General features: G+C 41.7%; 2 protein-coding genes across 2 annotated transcripts; one reads left to right on the plus strand and one right to left on the minus strand.

Moving 5' to 3' along the window:
* Window positions 1-1,859: 1,859 nt before the first annotated feature.
* On the minus strand, window positions 1,860-5,108 carry ogfod2 (2-oxoglutarate and iron-dependent oxygenase domain containing 2). The gene is made up of 7 exons (XM_064971174.1): window positions 4,827-5,108; window positions 4,663-4,719; window positions 4,461-4,571; window positions 4,235-4,334; window positions 3,988-4,112; window positions 3,594-3,851; window positions 1,860-3,305 (listed from the first exon to the last, which is right to left on the minus strand). Exons 1-7 carry the CDS (start codon window positions 4,959-4,961, stop codon window positions 3,048-3,050), a joined length of 1,044 nt encoding a protein of 347 aa, XP_064827246.1. The 5' UTR covers window positions 4,962-5,108; the 3' UTR covers window positions 1,860-3,047.
* Window positions 5,109-9,398: 4,290 nt separating this feature from the next.
* abcb9 (ATP-binding cassette, sub-family B (MDR/TAP), member 9) lies at window positions 9,399-22,160 on the plus strand. Its single transcript, XM_064971199.1, has 12 exons — window positions 9,399-9,614; window positions 10,749-11,488; window positions 12,577-12,691; window positions 12,891-13,021; window positions 17,482-17,687; window positions 17,901-18,098; window positions 18,344-18,472; window positions 18,622-18,810; window positions 19,949-20,122; window positions 20,374-20,533; window positions 20,916-21,052; window positions 21,497-22,160. The coding sequence occupies exons 2-12, from the start codon at window positions 10,801-10,803 to the stop codon at window positions 21,731-21,733; spliced, it is 2,364 nt and encodes a 787-aa protein (XP_064827271.1). The 5' UTR covers window positions 9,399-9,614; window positions 10,749-10,800; the 3' UTR covers window positions 21,734-22,160.
* Window positions 22,161-22,462: the final 302 nt, after the last annotated feature.

Genomic DNA, 22,462 nt, shown 5'->3' on the forward strand with positions numbered 1-22,462 from the left:
AAACAATAGTATGCGAGTATAAACATCATGGGACCACGCAGCCGTCATACCGCTCAGGATGGAGACGCGTTCCGTCTCCTAGAGATGAATGTACTTTGCTGCTAAAAGTGCAAATCAATCCCAGAACAACAGCAAAGGACCTTGCGACGATGCTGGCGGTAAAACAAATCCTATATCGACATAACCTGAAAGGCCACTCAGCAAAGAAGAAGCCACTGCTCCAAAACCGCCATTAAAAAAAGCCAGACTACGGTTTGCAACTGCACATGGGGACAAAGATCGTACTTTTTGGAGCAATGTCCTGTCTGATGAAACAAAAATAGAACTGTTTGGCCATAATGACCATCGTTATGTTTGGAGGAAAAAGGGGGAGACTTGAAAGCCGAAGATCACCATCCATAACCGTGAAGTATGGGCACCCCCCGCAGCATCATGTTGTGAGGGTGCTTTGGTGCAGGAGGGACTGGTGCACTTTACAAACTCGATAGCATCATGGGGAGGGAAAATTATGTGGACATATTGAAGCAACATCTCAAGAAATCAGTCAGGAAGTTAATGCTTGGTCTCAAATGGGTCTTCCAAATGGACAATAACCCCAAACATACTTCCAAACCTGACTCTGTTACACCAACTCTGTCAGGAGAAATGGGCAAAAATTCACCCAACTTATTGTGGGAAGCTCGTGGAAGGCTACCCGAAATATTTGACCCAAGTTAAGCAATTTAAAGGCATCGCTACCAAATACTAATTGAGTGTATGTAAACTTCTGACCCACTGGGAATGTGATGAAATAAATAAAAGCTGAAATAAATCATTCTCTCTACTATTATTCTGACATTTCACATTCTTAAAATAAAGTGGTGATCCTAACTGACCTAAAACAGGGAATTGTTACTAGGGGGTAAATGTCAGGAATTGTGAAAAACTGAGTTTAAATGTATTTGGCAAAGGTGTAGGTAAACTTCCGACTTATCTACAAAAACAAGTTTTGCAGCCACATAATGCAAAATTAAGACTAAATCTAATATTTTTTCTAAAATTAGTTTTCGCGATTCACAAATGATTATTTTGATTCACATGTCTCAATTCAACAACGATTGAACAGAAGCCCAACTAACACAATGGTGAATTAGTGAATCGTTCATTTCTTCAATAACAGTTTCAAATATTAATTTGTGTGGCACTTTGTGTGGCTTTTTTCACAATCCTGGCTGATATGTTCATTATATATATATATTTATTTTTTATAAATTGATAAAATATTTAATAATTTTCTAAATAAAGTACCTTAACAGAAATTATTAAATTCATTTCCATTACTTTTTCCATACTTTTCGGATTTGATCATTTTTTTAAACTTTTCCAGGCCTGGAAAACACAATATTAAAATTCCATGACTGTTCCATGATGTACAAACCCTGTCAAGAAAAAATGGTATTTGACAAAAACAATAATTTCAAACATTGATTACATTGGTACATTATCATACATGTCTCTCTGTTTATGAGTGGAAATAGATGGGAATAGATTTACTAAATTGAAATAATTTTAAAGTATTTTATGTCAAAAAACGGAAATTTAACAAAATAATTAGTAATAATTTTGTCCGCGGGCTGCCAGTTGACAATCCCTGCCCTATTGTGTGTAAATGACTGCGGGCACTTACTGAGCAGTCACCTCAAAAAATCAAATAAAAAAAATCAAACAATAACCCAAAGACGATGTACAAACTGTATTCTTGTGATATTTTCTTTGTTGCTAAATGTTGATCCTTTCAACATGATAGATTTTATCAACAGAGAAATGCCTGTGCATTATTCATTTTTTGTATGTATTATTACAGAATTAGTAAGACCATAACTCGTTATGTATTTATTATTATACTGAAAAAATATTTAAGCACAACATGCAACAATTTCTATTTTACTGAGTTACAGTTCATAGAAGGAAATCAGTCAATTCAAATAAATTCATTTGCCCCTAATCTATGGATTTCACATGACTGGGCAGGAGCGCACTCATGGGTGGGTCTAGGTCCAACCCTTGGAAGCCAGGCCCAGCCAATCAGAATGAGATTTTCCCCACAAAAGGGCATTATTACACAGAAATACTCCTCAGTTTCATCAGCTGTCCAGGTGGCTGGTCTCAGACAATCCCGCAGGTGAAGAAGCTGGATGTGGAGGTCCTGGGCTGGTGTGATTGCATGTGGTCTGCAATTGTGAGGCGGTTGTATGTACTGCCAAATTCTCTAAAACGGGGAGGCGGCCTATGGTAGAGCAATAAGCATTCAATTCTATGGTGGACATTCTTGTAGTTATCATGCCAATTGCACACTCCCTCAAATCTTGAGACATCTTTGGCCCAGCACAAGGTGCACCTGTGCAATGAGCATGCTGTTTAATCACCTTCTTGATATGCCACACCTGTCAGGTGGATGGATTATCTTGGCAAAGAAGAAATGCTCACTAGCAGGGATGAAAACAAATTTTGTGCACAAAAAAATAAGCTTTTTGTGCATATGGAACATTTCTGGGATCTTTTCAGCTCATGAAACATGGGGCAAACACTTTACATGTCATGTTTATATTTTTGTTCAGTATATTTACATAATTTATAAATTGTACAGATTAAAAATCTTGTCAACTTTCTGTGAACAAGAAACAGGAGCAAGGCAACTAAAAGTAAGCCATAAAGGGGAAGGCAAAAGCTCAGGTTCTCCCCCAGTGTCTATAAACACTGGCATTTGAATATGAAATACCCTACCTGTACAAAATACCATTCAATTCACTAGCTACACATTTTTTGTATGGACATGATGTTTTAGGAAATATAGGAATTAATGTGACACTGCATAATGAAGTTTGTAGTGAGGTTTTTTGTAGAAGTAGTGATGAGCCTCCCTATGTTCCTAATGTCTCACGTTTCCTCTCCACAACTCTTCTTTGGCACATGCGATAATCTCTACGATAAGTAAACATCCAGACAATAGTTACACTAACATACACAAATACAGATGGACCAGCAACATTAAGTTAATGCAGGACACATTATACATTCTGTAGAAGAGACATCCCTATGTCACTCGTGAAGCCGTCTGCGAAACCCTCTCCTTCGACCAGGGTGGGCATCTTGTTGCACATGGGGCACAGTTTGTTCCTCTCCTGTGAGGCTCTCATCCAGACAATGAGGTTCCAGCGCTGCCCAGAGGAGATGGGAAGGGCACCGTGCATGTGTTGTCCTCTGTGAAGGATACCCTCCGTCACTTTGTGCTCTACCTCTGTACATGCTGTCTCACTCAGAGGCACCTACAGGGGCAGCAAAAACACCATCAGCCACTGAACCATACTAGACTAACAATGAGAATGTTTACTAAAGTGCTTTGGTGACTTTTGTTCATGCAACTAATAAATCTGTGCGATTTCACAACCTAAAATGTAACAGTGTGTAACCTGGTATGGTTTTTAAACCCCAATGTGTGTGGAATTAATGAGAGATAGTATGATTCTAAAATAAGAGCACAGCTCCATTTATTATTTAATTCTATATAACACTATTGTGTTATCACACTTCCCCATCTGGCTCTGACGAGGCACCTGTCTCATGTCACCAAAGTAGAGATTCCCCTCCGTGAACTCTTTCCCCAGAGACACGTTGAAAGTGACCTCTGCGTTGTCGTAGTGGTAGCTGAGGTCCAAGTCTTCATGCATGTCATATTTCACCATGAAGGCCTTGTGGCTGTCCAGATAGCATCCCCCACAGTCATGGTAGAGCAGAGATGTGAGAGGCTGCAGATACTGCTCACGGAGAGGGATGATGAAGCCTTCGTCAAACCCTAACTCGTTCAGGAGGATCTGTGTGGACAAAAGCACATCACCAACAAAAGGAACATGAGTTACCACAGGTAACACTTTATACATTGAGCATTTTGCCTGAAATCTCCAAATCTAATATTCTACAGATTTCTCTCATATATAAGAGGACGTGTACCCCATAGTTATTCATGGTATTTGGTCTGCCCTTGGGCGATCTAGATTGTTCAAAGTGTTCCATCTCTTCTATCAGCTCATCACAGAAGATTTTCTTGAACACAGGAAATCGGAAGACCCTTGCCGCTTTAAAAAATAATAATAATGAGTTAGGCCCAAATGTAGACAATGGAATAAAACTGTCTATGAAGTTGAACAGTCATGACAGGCACCACCTATGTCAAATATGAACTCTAAGGAAAACTCACCTGCTTCTGTCTGCATTAAACTCAACAGTCCCTCTTTACTGGCCTCATCACTTCGACAATAATCCACCATCTGTTTAAACTCTGGAGCCATATAGGACTCCTAAAGAGATAGATAGATAGACAATCTAAGTAAATTACACTGTACAGTAATACCCCAGATCAAAGGGTTAATTAACAGTATCTGTGTATGGATTTGAAGACTGTAGTACTATTGTATGATTCCTACATGGAGAAGGTAGACATGGTCATGGAGTGGTTTATAAATCTCCTTAATGGCTGCAGCTCTCTCAGCTGACTTCACACCAAGGCTCCTGCGCCTTTCAACTTCTTTCTCAATCTAGATAAGAAACATTCAACCCATACATTAAAATATAATGAAAATTCAGTCCGATTTTAACAAAATACTTCAAATACATGGGTCTACTTGCCTTTTTCAGGATGTCCTTGAATTCTGTGTCAGTGGAGCAGCCAAGATTTCTTAACACCTGGAATGTAAACAGAAGTAAGGTTGCTAACTTTACACGTATCTAACAAGATGATGTAACGTGACAACCGTCTGTAGATCTACTGCCTAGCTAGGCCAGATACCCACCGCTTGATAATCAGATCTAAACTGGTGCTCGGATAGAAATCTGACATGAAGTTTGAACTCCTCGAGGAAAATATTGTCAGTGCTAAAACAACTACAAGTGTAAAATGTTGCCTTTGAATCCTTGTCGTGTTGCATGACTTGTCATATAAAGATAATACAAATCAACGTATTATAGGACAATTCATAATAATATTGGCTAATATAGCAGTTAAACGTTGGGGATATCGCCCGCGGAACTGTAGTTGTTTGTTTCAATCCAACTATGTTATGTGTCCGATGTGAAATGATACTCTCAGCATTAGGTTCCATGATTTGTAATCAACAAAAGAGCTCAAACAGAGACACATTGCTGTATATAAAATATAGAAATATCAAACGGTACTCTATAACTTAAATATGTGGCCATTTTTCTATCTGTTCATGTAAGGATTCAAGAGGAAAGGTAAACTTCGAGTTGCGTTTCCGGGTCCGTCAACATAAATCGTCCGTTCGCAGAATACTAAGGAAACATACGAATCTCTCATCCGTTGACTCATTATTTAGTTGTTATTTTGTCATGTTAATATTTGTTTGCTTGTACATCGGTTTCTACTTATAATATATAATTTGGCTCGCTTATTTACAGTGGTTTTAGGTCCCTTTTTAGCTGCTGAGATGTTGAGTGTGGATTCGTTGCAAGTGGTGGCTGAAGAGGAGGTGGTGGAGTCGAGCTCAAACCGACTGGGTGACATCTACACGTTTGTGGCCGAGGGCTGCTACCCCCAGACTATGAATCCTATACGAAAGAAGAATCTCAAAAGATATGCACAGAAATTCATAATTGATGGTAAGAGAGTGAATAGATAACAAATAACAACAAGAACATTCTTAATGTGTAGAGGGCAGTTGAAATGTGTGTTGTTGACTAGAATAGCATCTATTTCCAATTGCATGTTGTCTGTGTGGTTTTGTTGTTCTAGAGGGTCGACTGTATTATGTGGGGCCCAAGAAGGAAGAGAAGCGAGAGGTGGTGATTGAAGCAGAACGTAAGAGGGATATATTCCTAGAGTGCCACTTCAATGACATCGGTCATCACTTGGGACAAAAGAAGACTGTTCACAAGATCCAAAGCAAGTATTACTGGCTGGGTATTGTGAAGGACGTTGTGGACTGGGTATGTGTGTCTCTTTGGACTTCAGTGTAATGCAATAATACAACTTGGAGGCATATCATTAATTTATTCTTCTTACAAATTGTGTTTGTGCATTTGTCTGCCTTAGATAAAGGTATGTGAAACCTGTCAACACTCGGAGAGGAACAAAAACACGACAAGGACTGTTCGGCCAATCAAAGTGGAAGCTCCCTGGGAAATTCTAGGGATTGATATATTTGGTAAATAAACTCTCAGAAAACTTCTAAGAAAATTAAACTACTCATCTAGTGTAACTGGTGTAAAATGACTAGCTAGTTAGCTGTGCACGGTAGTAGTAGCGTTTCAATTGGTGTCGTCACCTCAGCTGAGAAGTTGAGGTAGTTGTTTCCTGCGGCTTTTGTGGAGCGATTGGTGATGATGCTTTGTGGGAGGATTTGTCGATGTGGGGAGAGGGTACCTGGTTCAAGCCGAGGGTGTGGCGAGGAGAGGGACAGAAGAAACACTATTACACTAGTCTCAGAACACTAGATAAAGAGTTCAAATTTTTGTCTGACTTTATTGAACTTGCTCTTCTTTAGAAGAAAAGGAAAAGCCACACACTAATCGCGAATGGCAAATAAAATATGGCAATATTTTGACAGCTAGCTGTCTTCATCAGGGTTTCATGTCAAGCACTGCAGGTCACCAGTGTATAAATAGGTTTCCATTGGACACACGCAGGTGTTTGCAATCATGGCTGGCTATGGCATGACATCATTGGTAAATTTACACATAACAATAATATCGAGAAAAGCATGAATGGATACAATATGATCATAGCCTACAGTAGCCTAGAGTACATTACATTTACATTTAAGTCATTTAGCAGACGCTCTTATCCAGAGCGACTTACAAATTGAACACAATTTAATTTACAATCAATGGAAAAAAATCACAAATAGCCTACATCATAAAAAGCCTTTACAAATTTATTTCAAATAGATAGAAAGATCACAGGAGTTTCTGATCAAACTCAATGTTCAGACAAAGGAAGCGAGGGTCTTTAAATTAAAGAATTGGTTCTTCTTTTCACCAGGACCCTTCCCAGAAACCCAGCAAGGTAATTCAAGCGTGGTAATCATCACAGATTACTTCAGCAAGTGGGTGGAGGCATTCCCCATTCAAAAGAGAGATTGCCTCTCTGTTGCCAGATGTATTTCTACATCCATTTACAGGTAGCCTAATTAAACACACACACATTTCAATACTAATTTGAATATTATCTGCAAGGTACAACAATCATCAACAACATGAGATGTCATGAGATGGCGCTCAACCACCGTATTTTTCCCCCTACCAGGTTTGGGGCAGCAAAAACAATTATCTCCACACAAAGCGTTGACTTTTGTGATGAGGTGAGAAATTATTAGCCTGTGTCTATTTACAAACTTAACGAAGTGGATAGGCCGATATCAACATTTCTCACGTAATGTTACTTCCAGGTGACCAAGCACCTGTGTGACAGGTGGAACATAGTGCAGAGTGTGTCTGCTGTGGAGCTGAACCCGCTACACGACCGCAGCAGTGGCCTGCTGAAGGAGGCCATCACTCAGGTGGTGGCAGAGAAGCGGGCAGAGTGGGACGATTTCCTGGACCCTGTTTTATATCTGTTTAGGATGACCATCGACCCCACAACCAAGTTCACACCCTATTCACTCATGTTCAGCAGGGAAGCCATTTTGCCCAGTGAGGTGATATGTTTTTTTTTGTGTCACTTTGTTTGGTTTAAAAATTCATCAAATTGTGTTATTACTATGTAATTGTTCATGTTTAGTTACTAATTTACGATTTCTTTTGTCAAGACAAAAGCTGCTCCTTTCAGTTACGACCAAGAGACCGATTTGTATCACTCAAAGAAAGAGGCCTCTGCTTGTATGACAGTGATGCAGGAACAGCAGATCTCTGTCAAGCAGCTGGTGAGTTTGAATTGGAAATGCAATATCTTCACTTTTGGGAGATGCTGTGCTACACCACTAAAGAGAGCCTGATGAGCTTGTTTCATGGCTGCCACTTAATTTCTACTTCAATGCTGACTCACTTGACTTCAACCCTCTTGCTCTTTGGGAAGCATAATTCATCAGGACATACTGTGGGTCATGTGTGACATTCCCATGTGAGCTTTCTCTGGATTCCATTGGAAATGGTAAATAATTGTTTGTGCTTACAGGTGATCGCCAACATGAATGCGGCCTACAAACAGGAGAGGAAGAATGCCAAGAGAAGATCTCGGAACATGCCCTCCATCACTTTCAAAGTCACCGACCCTATGTTTTGCTCGGGAGAGTCACCCTCCCAGAAAAAACTGAAACCGAGCATTTACTTGTCTTTCCCTGTAGAAACAGTCCTCGCCACTAAGCAAAGCTGCTCAGATGACAAAAAGAGTGACTTGGAATACCCCCTGGTTTCTGATGTTCATTGAGGCCCGCTATGCTGTGGTTATGGTATACAGGGTACAGAATTGAGACTCATACAGTGACTGTATTGATGGCTCAATTATTTGTCTCGCTTCAGTGCTGTGATGGAGACATTCTGTCCACATAGCTAAGCAGCTTCACCACTGAGAGAAGATTGGCAAACATAGAGGCAACCAACATCAAGAATCCTGACCAAAAATATTGATGAATTATTGGGTTGGTCACATGTCCAAATACATAGGATTTCTCTAGCAGTGCCTGGTGGATTTGTGGTCTTGTCATTGCTATTGTGATGCCTGTAGGTGCTAAAGGCCAATTTGTTTTCAGCAAGAGGTGAATGAAATGAATACTTTTACACTAGATAATGTAGAATGCACCTAGATTTCCACCTCTGTTCAAAATCGGATATGAAGTCTCATTAATGTCATGGAGCAGTGCACTTGGAGCCAGCATCAGCTTTTGGGGGGCCCACACTTGGGATACTTCATATCCACAATCTGTCATTCATGAATACTTTGAATTTCAGCTCTGCTACATGCTTTAGGGAAGAAATGTTATTCATTGGTTTGGGTCCATACCAAATGATGGCTTAAAAGTTTATTGTTGTGCATGGATTCAAAATTCCCCATAGGCCCCACATTCTACTGAATAATCTTTGAATAGGGACATCACCACACAACAAAGTCTTGTTAACAGACTCGGCACCCCTAAAGTGATAAATATGACTTTCACATGGAAATTATGAGTCACTTAATGCACATTGTAATAAATAAATACATCAGTTCTCCTATGTTTGTCCAAAATATCTCTCTTACACACAAAACACACACACAATCTCTGAGACTCTTTGAATAAACCTCATAATAATAATACACTGCAGGCTCTGGCTATTGAGTCAGGTTGACGAGACTCACGTGATTTAGCGCAGGGAGCACTGTGTCGGAAGGACTCTGAAATACCGGCTCTCTGGATTGCCCCGCCAGTTCCGTCCTGGGATGATCTTGTAGGAGGAGCCTCGCACACCATTTATATGATCGGTTTCAATATACATTGCATAAAGGATCACCAGTGCAGTTTAAGTGCAAATCGATATGAACTCAGAATGCGACAGAGTGGCGATTAGGCCATGTCGCCTAAAACATAATAAATTACTGTCTCAAGGAAAGTGATCGAATATCCGAGAGGAGATAAGAGCGCCGCACGGTAGGTCAATGTGATACAGTAACCTTGTCGAAACCTGATGTCACGGGTGCATTTGTGATCATTGATCACGGTAGGCATTTATACTGAACAAAATATGAACGCAACATGCAACAATTTCAAAGATTTTACTGAGTTACAGTTCATATGAGGACATCCGTCAATTTTAATAAATTCATTAGGCCCTTACCTGGGGATTGCACATAACTGGCAATACAGATATGCACAGATACCTTTAAAAATGGGCCTAAGGATTTAGTCACGGTATTTCTGTGCATTCAAATTGTCATCTATATTGTGTCTCTAGTTTATGCCTGCCCATACCATAACCCCACTGCCACCATGAGGCACTCTGTTCACAATGTTGACATCAGCAAACCATAAGCCACATGATGCCATGCATGTGGTCAGTGGGTGTGAGTCAGGTTGGACATACTGCACAATTCACATAGGAGGTGGCTTATGATAGAGAAATGAACATGAAATTCTCTGGCAACAGCTCTGGTGGATATTCCTGCAGTCAGTATGCCAATCGCATGCTCCCACAAACTTTGAGACATCTGTGTAATGTGACAAAACTACACATTTTAGAGTGGCCTTTTATTGTCCCCAGCACAGGGTGCACCTGTGTAATGATCTTGCTCTTTATTTAGCGAGGCAGGTCAGTTAAGAACAAAATCTTATTTTCAATTACAGCCAGTGGGTTAACTGCCTTGTTCAGGGGCAGAATGACATATTTTTACCTTGTCAGCTTGGCGATTCAATCTTGCAACCTTTCAGTTACTAGTCCAACCACTAGGCTACCTGTTGCCCCTATCAGATGTATGGATTATCTTGGCAAATGAGAAATGCTCACTAACAGGGATGTAAACAAATTTGTGCGCCAAATTTGAGAGAAATAAGCTTCTTGTGCGTATGGAACATTTATGAAACATGGGACCAGCACTTTACATGTTGCATTAATATTTTTGTTCAGTGTAGTTCGGTGAACTTCCATTTGGGTTGAATTCAAAACACTTGTTCGAAAAAAAAACGTCATATAATTGTAGTAGCCTATAAATGTATTGTAATAGCAACAATATTAAAACAAAACAATAGGCTGCAGTTTTAGCTTTTTGTATTCTTGTTTCTCCCCAGACTTGTTCATTCTTCACAGGACACTATCTCTCCACGGATAGACTGAAACGTAATGGGGGTCATAGTAGTGGTGAGCTGTATCTTGTTATTTATCCTGGTGGATGTTATTGTCACCACTGTCTTCTACTTACATGGTTGCCAGACTGCAATATTCACAGAGGATGTGCAGAACTTTGACATTCTCCACTCCGTCCTGGACCTCTGGGGGACTATGCTGGTCAGAGTCTGCCTTCTGCTTGGGGCCTCCATAGGGGTGTTATGGAACAGAGTGGACGGGCCATGCAGGGTCTCTGCCCTGGGGACCCTGACTCTCCTAATCTGCCTGACCATCAGCACCTACGCCTTAGCTAAGCTCCTGATGCTCTCAGAGCAGGGCAATCTGGCTCACCAACCCTGGTTCCTCAGTCTGTTTTCCTGGACCTGTGTGTCAGTGCTGGGGACCGTGCTCCTCTGGAGGCTCCTGGGAAGGGATCCTAACACTGTGACTGACGGAGAGGGAGATGGTGGAGGAAATGCCTGTGAGGAGACTGAGAGGCTAGTGGAGGCAGCAGGAGAGAATGGCACTGAGGAGGTGGAGGAGCAGCAGAAGCATGAGGAGAAGAAGAGGAGTAGGGCGAGCAGGAAAGGAACAGAGGACCAGAAGAACTCAGGGGCCACACTGGGGCGTCTGCTGTCCTACTGCAGTAAATACGCTGGGCTGCTCTCTGTAGCCTTCCTCTTCCTCCTCATCTCTGCTGTGTGTAAGTGGCAACTTGTTTAATTACAATGCACAGACGACTAGGGCCCTGCGTTTTTCCTGAACACATGACCTGACCAGGAACAACGCAGGGCTCTAGGTACAGACAATAACTAGGGAACTGAGGATTTCCCTGGTCAGGTCATATCAATTATTTGGCCTGGCCATGGTCAGGAAGAACTCGTGGGCCCAACAGATGACAAGTCAAGTTGATTAATGTAGAGATCATCACCATTGTGAGGCTGGCATATTACACAGTGTTGCATGAGATAGTTACACAGAAGATGTGTAATGAAGAAACATAACCAGCCTCTTGAAAGTTCTGTTTGGATCCCATGCATTTGTATTTAAGACTTTATTACTGAACTCATAGCAGCATGGTATTGCATTCAGGGTTGCAATGTTGCTCTACTACTCATTATAAACTGGGTGATTCGAGCCCTGAATAGTGATTGGCTGATAGACGTTGTATATCAGACCGTATACCACATGTATGACAAAACATTTATTTTTACTGCCCTAATTTTTACTGCCCTTATGTTGGTAATCAGTTTAAAATATCAATAAGGCACCTCAGGGGTTTGTGATATATGGCCAATATACCACGGCTAAGGGGCTGTGTCCAGGCACTCCGCGTTGCGTTGTGCATAACAACAGCCCTTAGCTATGGTATACTGGCCATATACCACACCCCACCGGACCTTATTGTTTAATTATAGGAGTGACAAATGATATTAATGACTCATGTACCATGAATAAAGCATGATGGGGTTCCTGAGTGGCACAGCGGTCTAAGGCACTGCATCTCAGTGCAAGAGGCATCACTACAGTCCCTGGTTTGAATCCAGGCTGTATCACAATTTGCCTAGCGTCGTCTGGGTTTGGCCCGGGTAGACCGTCATTGTAAATAAGAATTTGTTCTTAATTGACTTACCTAGTTAAATAAAGGTTAAATAAAAAAATACTCTACCCTACTCATTTCATTTCGTTATAGACAAATCAAAATATATCTATAAACTGCATTTCTATTTTACACAATTGTGCTTATTATTTTTCATAACATTTAATGGTACTCTGTAATCCACTTTATAGGTGAGGCCTTCATCCCCTACTACACTGGGCAGGCTATAGATGGCATTGTTATTCACAAGAGTATGGAGTACTTCACCAAGCCCCTGATCACTCTCACAGTGTTGGCCTTAGTCAGGTAAGCCATGCTGACGTGAACAGTGATCACAAGGCGTGTGTTTTGTTAACTGGTTGTCCTTGTTGTGTGCCATATCTTCTTTGATGTCTTGCACATGCTGCATATCTATTATTGATTCGACAATATATACATTGATCTTGTGTGTTTGTGGCGTATAATGTATCTCTGACTGCGTTTCATTTCTTGCGTCTCTCCTTAGCTCTATAGCTATTGGAGTACGAGGTGGCCTCTTTAATCTAACCTTTGCCAGACTGAATCTTCGCCTGCGGAATCTTCTTTTCAGATCTCTGATGCGTCAGGAGGTGGGCTTCTTTGACTCTAACCACACAGGTGAGCTCTCAAGATTTCTCTTTATTCCTTCCCTTCATGCTTTTCCCTTGTTCCTCTGATTAAATCAAATCAAGCAAATCAAATTTTCTCAGTCACATGCGCCGAATACAACAGGTTCCGAGTCCCTAACCAACAATGCAGTTAAAAAAAATATTTATAATAATATGAAATAAAAGTAACAAATAATTACAGAGCAGCTGTAAAATAACAATAGCGAGACAATATACAGGGGGGTACCGGTACAGAGTCAATGTGCGGGAGCACCGGTTAGTTGAGGTAATATGTACATGTAGGTAGAGTTATTATTGTGACTATGCATAGATGATAACAATAGAGAGTACAGCGGTGTAAAAGAGGGGGGAGGAGGGGACAATGCAAATAGTCTGGATAGCCATTTGATTAGATGTTCAGGAGTCTTATGGCTTGGGGGTAGAAGCTGTTTAGAAGCCTCTTGGACCTAGACTTGGCGCTCCGGTACCGCTTGCCGTGTGGTAGCAGAGAGAACAGTCTATGACTAGGGTGGCTGAAGTCTTCGACAATTTTTAGAGCCTTCCTCTGACACCGCCAGGTATAGAGGTCCTGGATGGCAGGAAGCTTGGCCCCAGTGATGTATTGGGCCGTTCGCACTACCGTCTGTAGTGCCTTGCGGTTGGAGGCCGAGCATTTTCCATACCAGGCAGTGATGCAACCATACCAGGCAGTGATGCTCTCGATGGTGCAGCTGTAGAACCTTTTGAGGATCTGAGGACCCATGCCAAATCCTTACAGTCCTGAGGGGGAATAGGTTTTGTCGTGCCCCATCGATGAGAATGAGGGCATGCTCGGTCCTCTTTTTCCTGTAGTCCACAATTATATCCTTTGTTTCGATCACGTTACCTACCCTCACCACCTGGGGCAGCCCGTCAGGAAGGCCAGGATCCAATTGCAGAGGTGTTTAGTCCCAGGGTCCTTAGCTTATTGATGAGCTTTGAGGGCACTATGGTGTTGAATGCTGAGCTGTAGTCAATGAACAGCATTCTCACATAGGTGTTCCTTTTGTCCAGGTGGGAAAAGGCAGTGTGGAGTGCAATGTAAATAGCATATTCTGTGGATCTGTTGGTATGGTATGCAAATTAGAATGGGTCTAGGGTTTCTGGGATAATGGTGTTGATGTGAGCCATGACCAGCCTTTCGAAAGCACTTCATGGCTACAGACGTGAGTGCTATGGGCCGGTAGTCATTTAGACAGGTTACCTTAGTGTTCTTGGAAACAGGCCCTATGGTGGTCTACTTAAAACATGTTTGTATTACAGACTCGGAGAGAGAGAGGTTGAAAATGTCAGTGAAGACACTTGCTAGTTGGTCAGCGCATACTTGCAGTACATGTGCTGGTAATCCGTCTGGCCCTGCAGCCTTGTGAATGTTGACCTCTTTCAAGGTGTTACTCACATTGGCTGCAGAGAGCGTGATCACACAGTCTTCCAGAACAGCTGTTGCTCTCATGCATGTTTCAGTGTTATTTGTCTCAAAGCGAGCATAGAAGTTGTTTAGCTCGTCTGGTAGGCTCGTGTCACTGGGCAGCTCTCGGCTATGCTTCCCTTTGTAGTCTGTAATGGTTTGCAAGCCTTGCCACATTCGACTAGCGTCAGAGCCGGTGTAGTACGATTCGATCTTAGTCCTGTATTGACGCTTTGCCTGTTTGTTGTTTTGTCGGATGTCATAGCAAGATTTCTTATAAGCTTCCGGATTTGAGTCACGCTCCTTGAAAGTGGCAGCTCTAGCCTTAAGCTCAGTGCGAATGTTGCCTGTAATCCATGGCTTCTGGTTTGGGTATGTACGTACAGTCACTGTGGAGACGACGTCATCGATGCACTTATTGATGAAGCCAATGACTGATATGGTGTACTCCTCAATGCCATCGCAGGAATCCCGGAACATATTCCAGTCTGTGCTAGCAAAACAGTCCTGCAGTTTAGCATCTGCTTCATCTGACCACTTTTTTATTGATCTTGTCACTGATGCTTCCTGCTTTAATTTTCGCTTGTAAGCAGGAATCAGGAGGATAGAACTACGGTCAGATTTGTCAAATGAAGGGCGAGTGAGAACTTTGAATGGGTCCCTGTGTGTGGAGTAAAGGTGGTCCAGAGTTTGTTTTTGCAAATTTAACATACTGATAGAAATTTGGTTTCCCTGCATTAACCTCTCTGGGACATTCGGGACGGTAGCGTCCCACCCCACCAACAGCCAATGAAAGTGCAGGGCGCCAAATTCAAAACAACAAAAATCTCATAATTACAATTCCTCAAGCACACAAGTATTTTACACCATGTTAAAGATAAAACTTTCGTTAATCCAGCCACAGTGTCTGATTTCAAAAAGGCTTTACAGCGAACACACCACAAACGATTATGTTAGGTCACCACCAAGTCACAGAAAAACACAGACATTTTTCCAGCCAAAGAGAGGAGTCACAAAAAGCAGAAATATAGATAAAATTAATCACTAACCTTTGATGATCTTCATCAGATGACACTCATAGGACTTCATGTTACAAAATACATGTATGTTTTGTTCGATAAAGTGCATATTTATATCCCAAAATCAAATTTTACTTTGGCGTGTTATGTTCAGTAGTTCCAAAACATGCAGTGATTTTGCAGAGAACCACATCACTTTACAGAAATACTCATAATAAACATTGATAAAAGATACAACCATTATACATGGAACTTTAGATAAACTTCTCCTTAATGCAACCGCTGTGTCAGATTTTAAAAAAATTTGACGGAAAATGCACACCATGCAATAATCTGAGTTTGGCGCTCAGAGACCAAACAAGCCAAAAAGATATCCGCCATATTGTGCAGTCAACAGAAGTCAGAAATAACATTATAAATATTCACTTACCTTTGATGAGCTTCATCAGAATGCACTCCCAGGAATCCCAGTTTCACAATAAATGTCTGTTTTGTTCAATAAAGTTCATAATTTATGTCCAAATAGCTCCTTTTGTTAGGGCATTTGGTCAACAAATCCAAGCGCGTGTGCAAGTCCAGCTGAAAAGTCGGTCGAAAAGTTCAAAAAGTTATATTACAGATCGTAGAAACATGTCAAATGAAGTATAGAATCAATCTTTAGGTTGTTTTTATCATAAATCTTCAATAATGTTCCAACCGGAGAATTCATTTGTCTGTAGAAAAGCTATGTAATGCAAGCTAACTTTCACATGACCGCGCGTCACGAGCTCTTGGCAATCTGCCAGACACCTGGCTAAATCCCCTCTCATTCAGCCCCACCTCACAGTAGAAGCATCAAACAAGGTTATAAAGACTGTTGACATCTAGTGGAAGCCTTAGGAAGTGCAACATGGCCAATATCCCACAGTATCTTCGATAGGCTATGAGTTCTGTTATACTCACAGACATAATTCAAACAGTTTTAGAAACTTCAGAGTGTTTTCTATATCCAATATACAAATTAATCTGCATATTCTAGCTTTTATGGCTGAGTAGCAGGCAGTTTACTCTGGGCACCTTATTCATCTAAGCTACTCAATACTGCCCCCCAGTCACCAAGAAGTTAAAGACCCGGCTACTAGGAGCGCCGCCTTTGGTGAGCGTTTTCTTGTTTGCTTATGGTGGAATACAGCTCATTCAATGCTGTCTTAGTGCCAGCCTTTGACTGTGATGGTATGTAAACAACATCGAAAAATACAGATGAAAACTCTCTAGGCAGGTAGTGTGGTCTACAGTTTATCATGACTATTGCTCTACCTCAGGCGAGCAAAACCTTGAGACTTCCTTAGATATCGTGCACCAGCTGTCGATGGTCTATCCTGCCGGTGCAGCATATAACCAGCCAGCTGTATGTTGATAGTGTCATCGTTCAGCCACGTCTCCGTGAAGCATAAGATATTACAGTTTATTACAGTTTTGAATGTCCCGTTGGTAGTTTAATCTTCCACTTAGGTCATCTATTTTATTGTCCATCTATTGCACGTTTGCTAGCAGAATGGAAGGAAGTGGGGGTTTATTCGATCACCTACGAATTCTCAGAAATTCTCAGAGACTGTAGCGGCAAAATGATGTACAAATTAAGTTAAAAAAACAAGTTTAAAAAAAGGCTAAATGAGAGATAAGGGGTACTTGTCTCCAGCTTAATAAAGCTTTGTACAAGCTTTGTACAAACAAGAACAGGTTCTAACCAGTTCTTACAGTATTCAACTCAAGCCTTTACATAACATTAGACTGGAACAGAACCATTTTGCCCCAACACTATGTTAAAGCCTGTGGGGTTTAAGTGTTATAGTGTAAAAGCTTTTCTCCTAAGCTCGGAGTCTCATCCACAAATGCACAAAAGCCCTACACATTTCTCCCTCTACTCTGCCTTCATATTTCTGCTCCTAACCTGTCGTTAAATAATGAAAATAATTCAGAAAGAGTTTGGAAAAAATACACACAAAAAAAATGTTTGTCCTGCAGGTGACATAACCTCTCGCCTGACCTCTGACACTACTCAAGTGAGTGACCTGATCTCTCAAAACGTCAACATGTTCCTGAGGAGTATGGTTAAGGGCATAGGGTTCTTCATCTTCATGTTTGGGATGTCCTGGAAGCTGACTCTGGTCACCATCATGGGATTCCCCTTCATTGCAGTCATCTCCAATGTGTATGGGGAGTACTACAAGGTATTCACTCTGCTGCTTGTATACACACACGCACAAGCATGCACACCCACACATGCACAAGCTCTCATGCACACACGTACACACATACACACTTCACCCCAGCCCATGTATTAAATTGTAATACATTTGAACACTTGTTTATTAAAAGCTTCAATCATACAGTATTTAGTTTGCACTTTTACTTGTTAAACTTTCCACGGTTCTCATCATCAGAGATTGACCAAAGAGGTCCAGACTGCCCTGGCTCAGGCTAACCAGGTGGCCGAGGAAACTGTTTCATCCATGAAGACGGTGCGCAGCTTTGCCAATGAGGAACAGGAGGCTGATTCCTACTATGGCAGGCTGCATGTCATGTTTCAACTGAACAAGAAGCAAGCGTTGGCCTACGCCCTCTACATGTGGTCCAGTTGTGTAGGTATCACCAATGTACAGTAGCTACCGCCTGTAAGACCGTCAATGTACATAAGAATGAAGAACTTGTTCTTAACTGACTTGACTGGTTAAATACAAGTTAAATAAATAAAATAAAGCTCAGATGAGGACTGAGTGTTAAGGAGCTCCCTCATGTTTTATGGCTTGTGTTTTTGTATCCACTGTATCTGCTCGCTTTACCTTGGTCGTGGGGCACATTCAAATGTGTTTCTCGCTTGCTCCAGATCTCAGAACTTGTTCTTCAAGTGGCAATCCTCTTCTATGGTGGTCACTTGGTCATTACTGAGCAGATGAGCGGAGGCACCCTGATATCTTTCGTCATATATGAGCTGGAGCTAGGAGAGTGCCTGGAGGTATTTCTGACTCATTCATATACATCTCTAACTGTACACATGACAATCACAACCTATCCCTTTAACCACCTTATATTACCGTAAGTAAGACAGCTACCTAGCTAATTGTATTATCCTTTGTCCCCTGTTTTGAATAACTTGTGTTACAGAGCATAGCATCGGTCTACACAGGTCTCATGCAGGGAGTGGGAGCAGCTGAGAAGGTGTTTGAGTATATCGACAGGGAGCCCAAACACCAACATGATGGGAAAGAGGTCCCCGACACCTGCAAAGGACTGGTCGAGTTTAAAGATGTCACGTTTTCCTACCCAACACGGCCCGAAACAGACATTCTAAAGGTATGTGTCAGCTGACCATTAGGTTTGGGCTCAAAGCTAGACTGATGAGTGGAGCCAAAGACAGAAACACTGTTGTCAGGCAATTCTGTATCGTTTCATGCCAGTAGTAAGCTTTTATGTCATCCCCATGCAGCAAAGCCAGCCGGTACACTATCAATCATACAGGAAAGCTACTGTATTGATCAATGTCGGAACTGTTAGGTTCTAAGTTCCGGTACAAATTCCAGTCGTACTCCGAAACAAGCTTGTGCTAGATTTATTCGCCACACTGGGTCATACAGCTGCAAAGACAAGATATGAAGTCACAAGCACATATATTAATGACCTCCAACTAGGCCTCAGCCCCGCCCCCCTTTCCAAACAGACCCCCTTCTGTGTGTAGGAACAATTCATCTCCGTTGCTAGGCAGGTGGTGCTATCGTACCAGCTCAAATCTGGAACCTTTGCTACACCTCCACGCATCTCACGGTCTTCTTATCAGTCAGGAGAACCCTTAAGTCTAGGGAGTGCATATTCTTGCAGCCTGTCGCAGTCCGATAGATCATTATCCTCATACACAAAGAGCTATTTCTGTGAATAAGCAATCTATTCATAATATAAGGACGCAAAAGATATTGAGAGGATACAATGATATAAAACAGTAAAACTATAAGACAGTGTTATAGGGCAGTAGTATACAATCTATTAGATCTAACATATGGCTCCTATCTCACCCTTATGGAAACTTTTTGTTTCAAAGACAGGCCTCTTTTGAACTTTACCTCTAGCAAAATACAACTGCACATAGATCATTCCATCTAAACCATAACACCCTAATCACTATTGCTAGGCTACTTTTATGATTATAAACATACTAAAACGTGCTCACGTCAATTAGTCAGTTTCACAACAGTGCTTTTTATCATGTCTAAACTTATATTAATGATATATGTATGCCTATGACATGATGGTTGGGTATATATGAACAGATGGTTTGTCTTCTTCTTGGTGGTCCGCTGTAGCTCAGTTGGTAGAGGTAGATTCCCAGGACCATCCATATGTAAAAAATGTATGGACGCACGACTAAGTCACTTTAGATAAAAAAAATATCAGCGAAATGGGATTTTACATTTTTCTTAATCTTCTTCTTCTTCTCCAGAGTGTATCCTTCACGTTGCGGCCTGGAGAGGTGACAGCCTTGGTTGGACCATCTGGCAGTGGAAAGAGCTCCTGTGTGGGTCTTTTAGAGAACTTCTACGCCCCACAACAAGGCCAGGTGCTGCTGGACGGCCGGCCGGTGCACACCTACCAGCATGGCTTCCTCCACTCGCGGGTCAGTGCTCCACATTGCTCCTCTGGCATTTGAACTCGTTGTTTACAATGTGTACAACTAAGCCTCTGCGTAACCTAAATCACAATCACTGTCTACCTGAGACGTTTTCCATGAAATCTAAATATTCTGTCTCGTGCTAGATAGCTTATTCCTTTCAACCACCAGAGGGCATCAATATTCATTTTAAGATGAAGACTGGTAAAGAACCCCCGTGCAGAAAGAATGTGCCTCTCACTGTGTTGTTGTTGCAGGTAGCACTAGTGGGCCAGGAGCCTGTCCTGTTCGCCCGTTCTGTAGAGCAGAACATAACCTATGGACTGACTGACATCCCTATGGAGGCTGTGGTGCAGGCTGCCACCGAGGCAAACGCACACGACTTCATCACCGGTCTAACCAACGGCTATAACACAGGTGACGTTAATGCTATTGCCTAAACTAATGGTTACCAACCTTTTTTGGTTACTATACCACTATCTGAATTTTGATCTGTCCAGAGTACATCTGAAGTACCCCATCATGTGCATTTTACCAGTAAGCCTATGGTCTACTGAGTCTTCTCAAGGACGCCCCCCTGTGGATAGGCCAAGCACCCCCAGGGGTCCTAGTAGTGAATCTAAAATAGCAAACTAAAAACTGCAAAATGTTATGTTTACTGCAACATACTTCATGAACATTGGCCATATAATTTTTGAGTAACACAACATAATAACCTCTCCTCACTATTTGCATATGATTTTGCATTTCTATTTTAAGATCTTGAACGCAATGAAATTGTTCCTCGTTCCTTTCTTAGGAGTGGGTGAGAAGGGCACCCAGTTGTCAGGGGGGCAGAAGCAGCGGGTGGCCATCGCACGGGCACTCATCCGCAACCCACATGTTCTCATCCTGGACGAGGCCACCAGTGCACTGGATGCAGAGAGCGAACATGTTGTAAGGAGACAGGCTGTGATCTGGGTTTAATCAGATCAAGTCGTGAATTATAGATAAAGATACAGTATGGATTTAGAGAGGAAGAGTGTATATTCTGTATTATGCAGCTCCTCAAGTTTCATAACAATAACCTAGTTCATTAAATGCAGTCTAATGTTATTATAATAACTCTCAGCTGCTGGTGTCCTCTCTGCTGTCTTTAATCAGACCAAGTCTTAAACTATACTAGATACTATTAACCCTGGATAATCTTTTTTAGTATAACCAAACTCTCTGCATTGTAACTATGCTGGCTTAAAAAGGTCAGTATTATTATTTAATCTTTGACATATTCTCTTTATCGGTTGTCTCTAATTTGATGGCACTTTATCTCATTTTCTGAATGCTATGTCATATTTGACTTTTAGTGTAGCTTAGGATCTTCTCTCTGTTCTCTCTCCCCAGGTCCAGCAGGCTCTGAACAACATCATGCGTCAGCACACAGTGCTGGTGATCGCCCACCGCCTCAGCACAGTAGAGAGGGCAGACAACATCATAGTCATCAACCGCGGCTGTGTGGTAGAGCAGGGACCACACAGCCAACTGATGGCCAAGGGGGGGCTCTACTGCAAGCTGGTACAGAGGCAGGTCCTGGGCATCGAGACGGAGGCCGTTCTTAACCCTCCAGAGGTGGACATCTGAGGGTGGTAGTCAGCGGAGGCAGAGCGGACATGATAGCAGCAGTGCCAGCGAGTCAAAATCTGAACACCACGCTACTGAGAGGTTCCTAGGGCTTTATTGGTAGCTAACACTGACTGACTGGCACTGCTGAGCAGTGCCTTGAAACCAAGGCATTACATTATCCTTGATGTTTTATTTGCACATTAGGTTGAATAGATTCAACTCAAGTCTATTTTACAGTGTTCAAAACCTTGAATATTTGTTATTGAATAATCAATAAGAGTAGTCATTTGACCAGTTCTTCTGGACATGAATGAGCAACACGCTAATTAGTTAATCCTAGTGGTGATATTACACTAAACAAAAATATAAACACAACATGTAAAGTGTAAAGTGTTGGCCCCATGTTTCATGAGCTGAAATAAATTATCCAAGACATTTTCCTATACGTACAGTAAGCAAATTTATTTAAAAATGTGTTTACATCCCTGTTAGGGAGCATTTTTCCTTTGCTAAAATAATCCATGCACCTGATTAAACAGCATGATAATTACACAGGTGCACCATGTGCTGGGGACAATAAAAGGCCACAAATGTGCAGTTTTGTCACACAACACAATGCCACAGATGTCTCAGGTTTTGAGGGAGTGTGCAGGAATGTCCACCAGAGATGTTGTCAGAGAATTTAATATTAATTTCTCAACGATAAGCCGCCTCCAATGTTGTTTTAGAGAATTTGGCAGTACAGCC

The sequence above is a fragment of the Oncorhynchus masou genome, chromosome 1 (assembly GCF_036934945.1).
Source record: "Oncorhynchus masou masou isolate Uvic2021 chromosome 1, UVic_Omas_1.1, whole genome shotgun sequence".
In the NCBI taxonomy this organism is placed as follows: domain Eukaryota; kingdom Metazoa; phylum Chordata; class Actinopteri; order Salmoniformes; family Salmonidae; genus Oncorhynchus; species Oncorhynchus masou.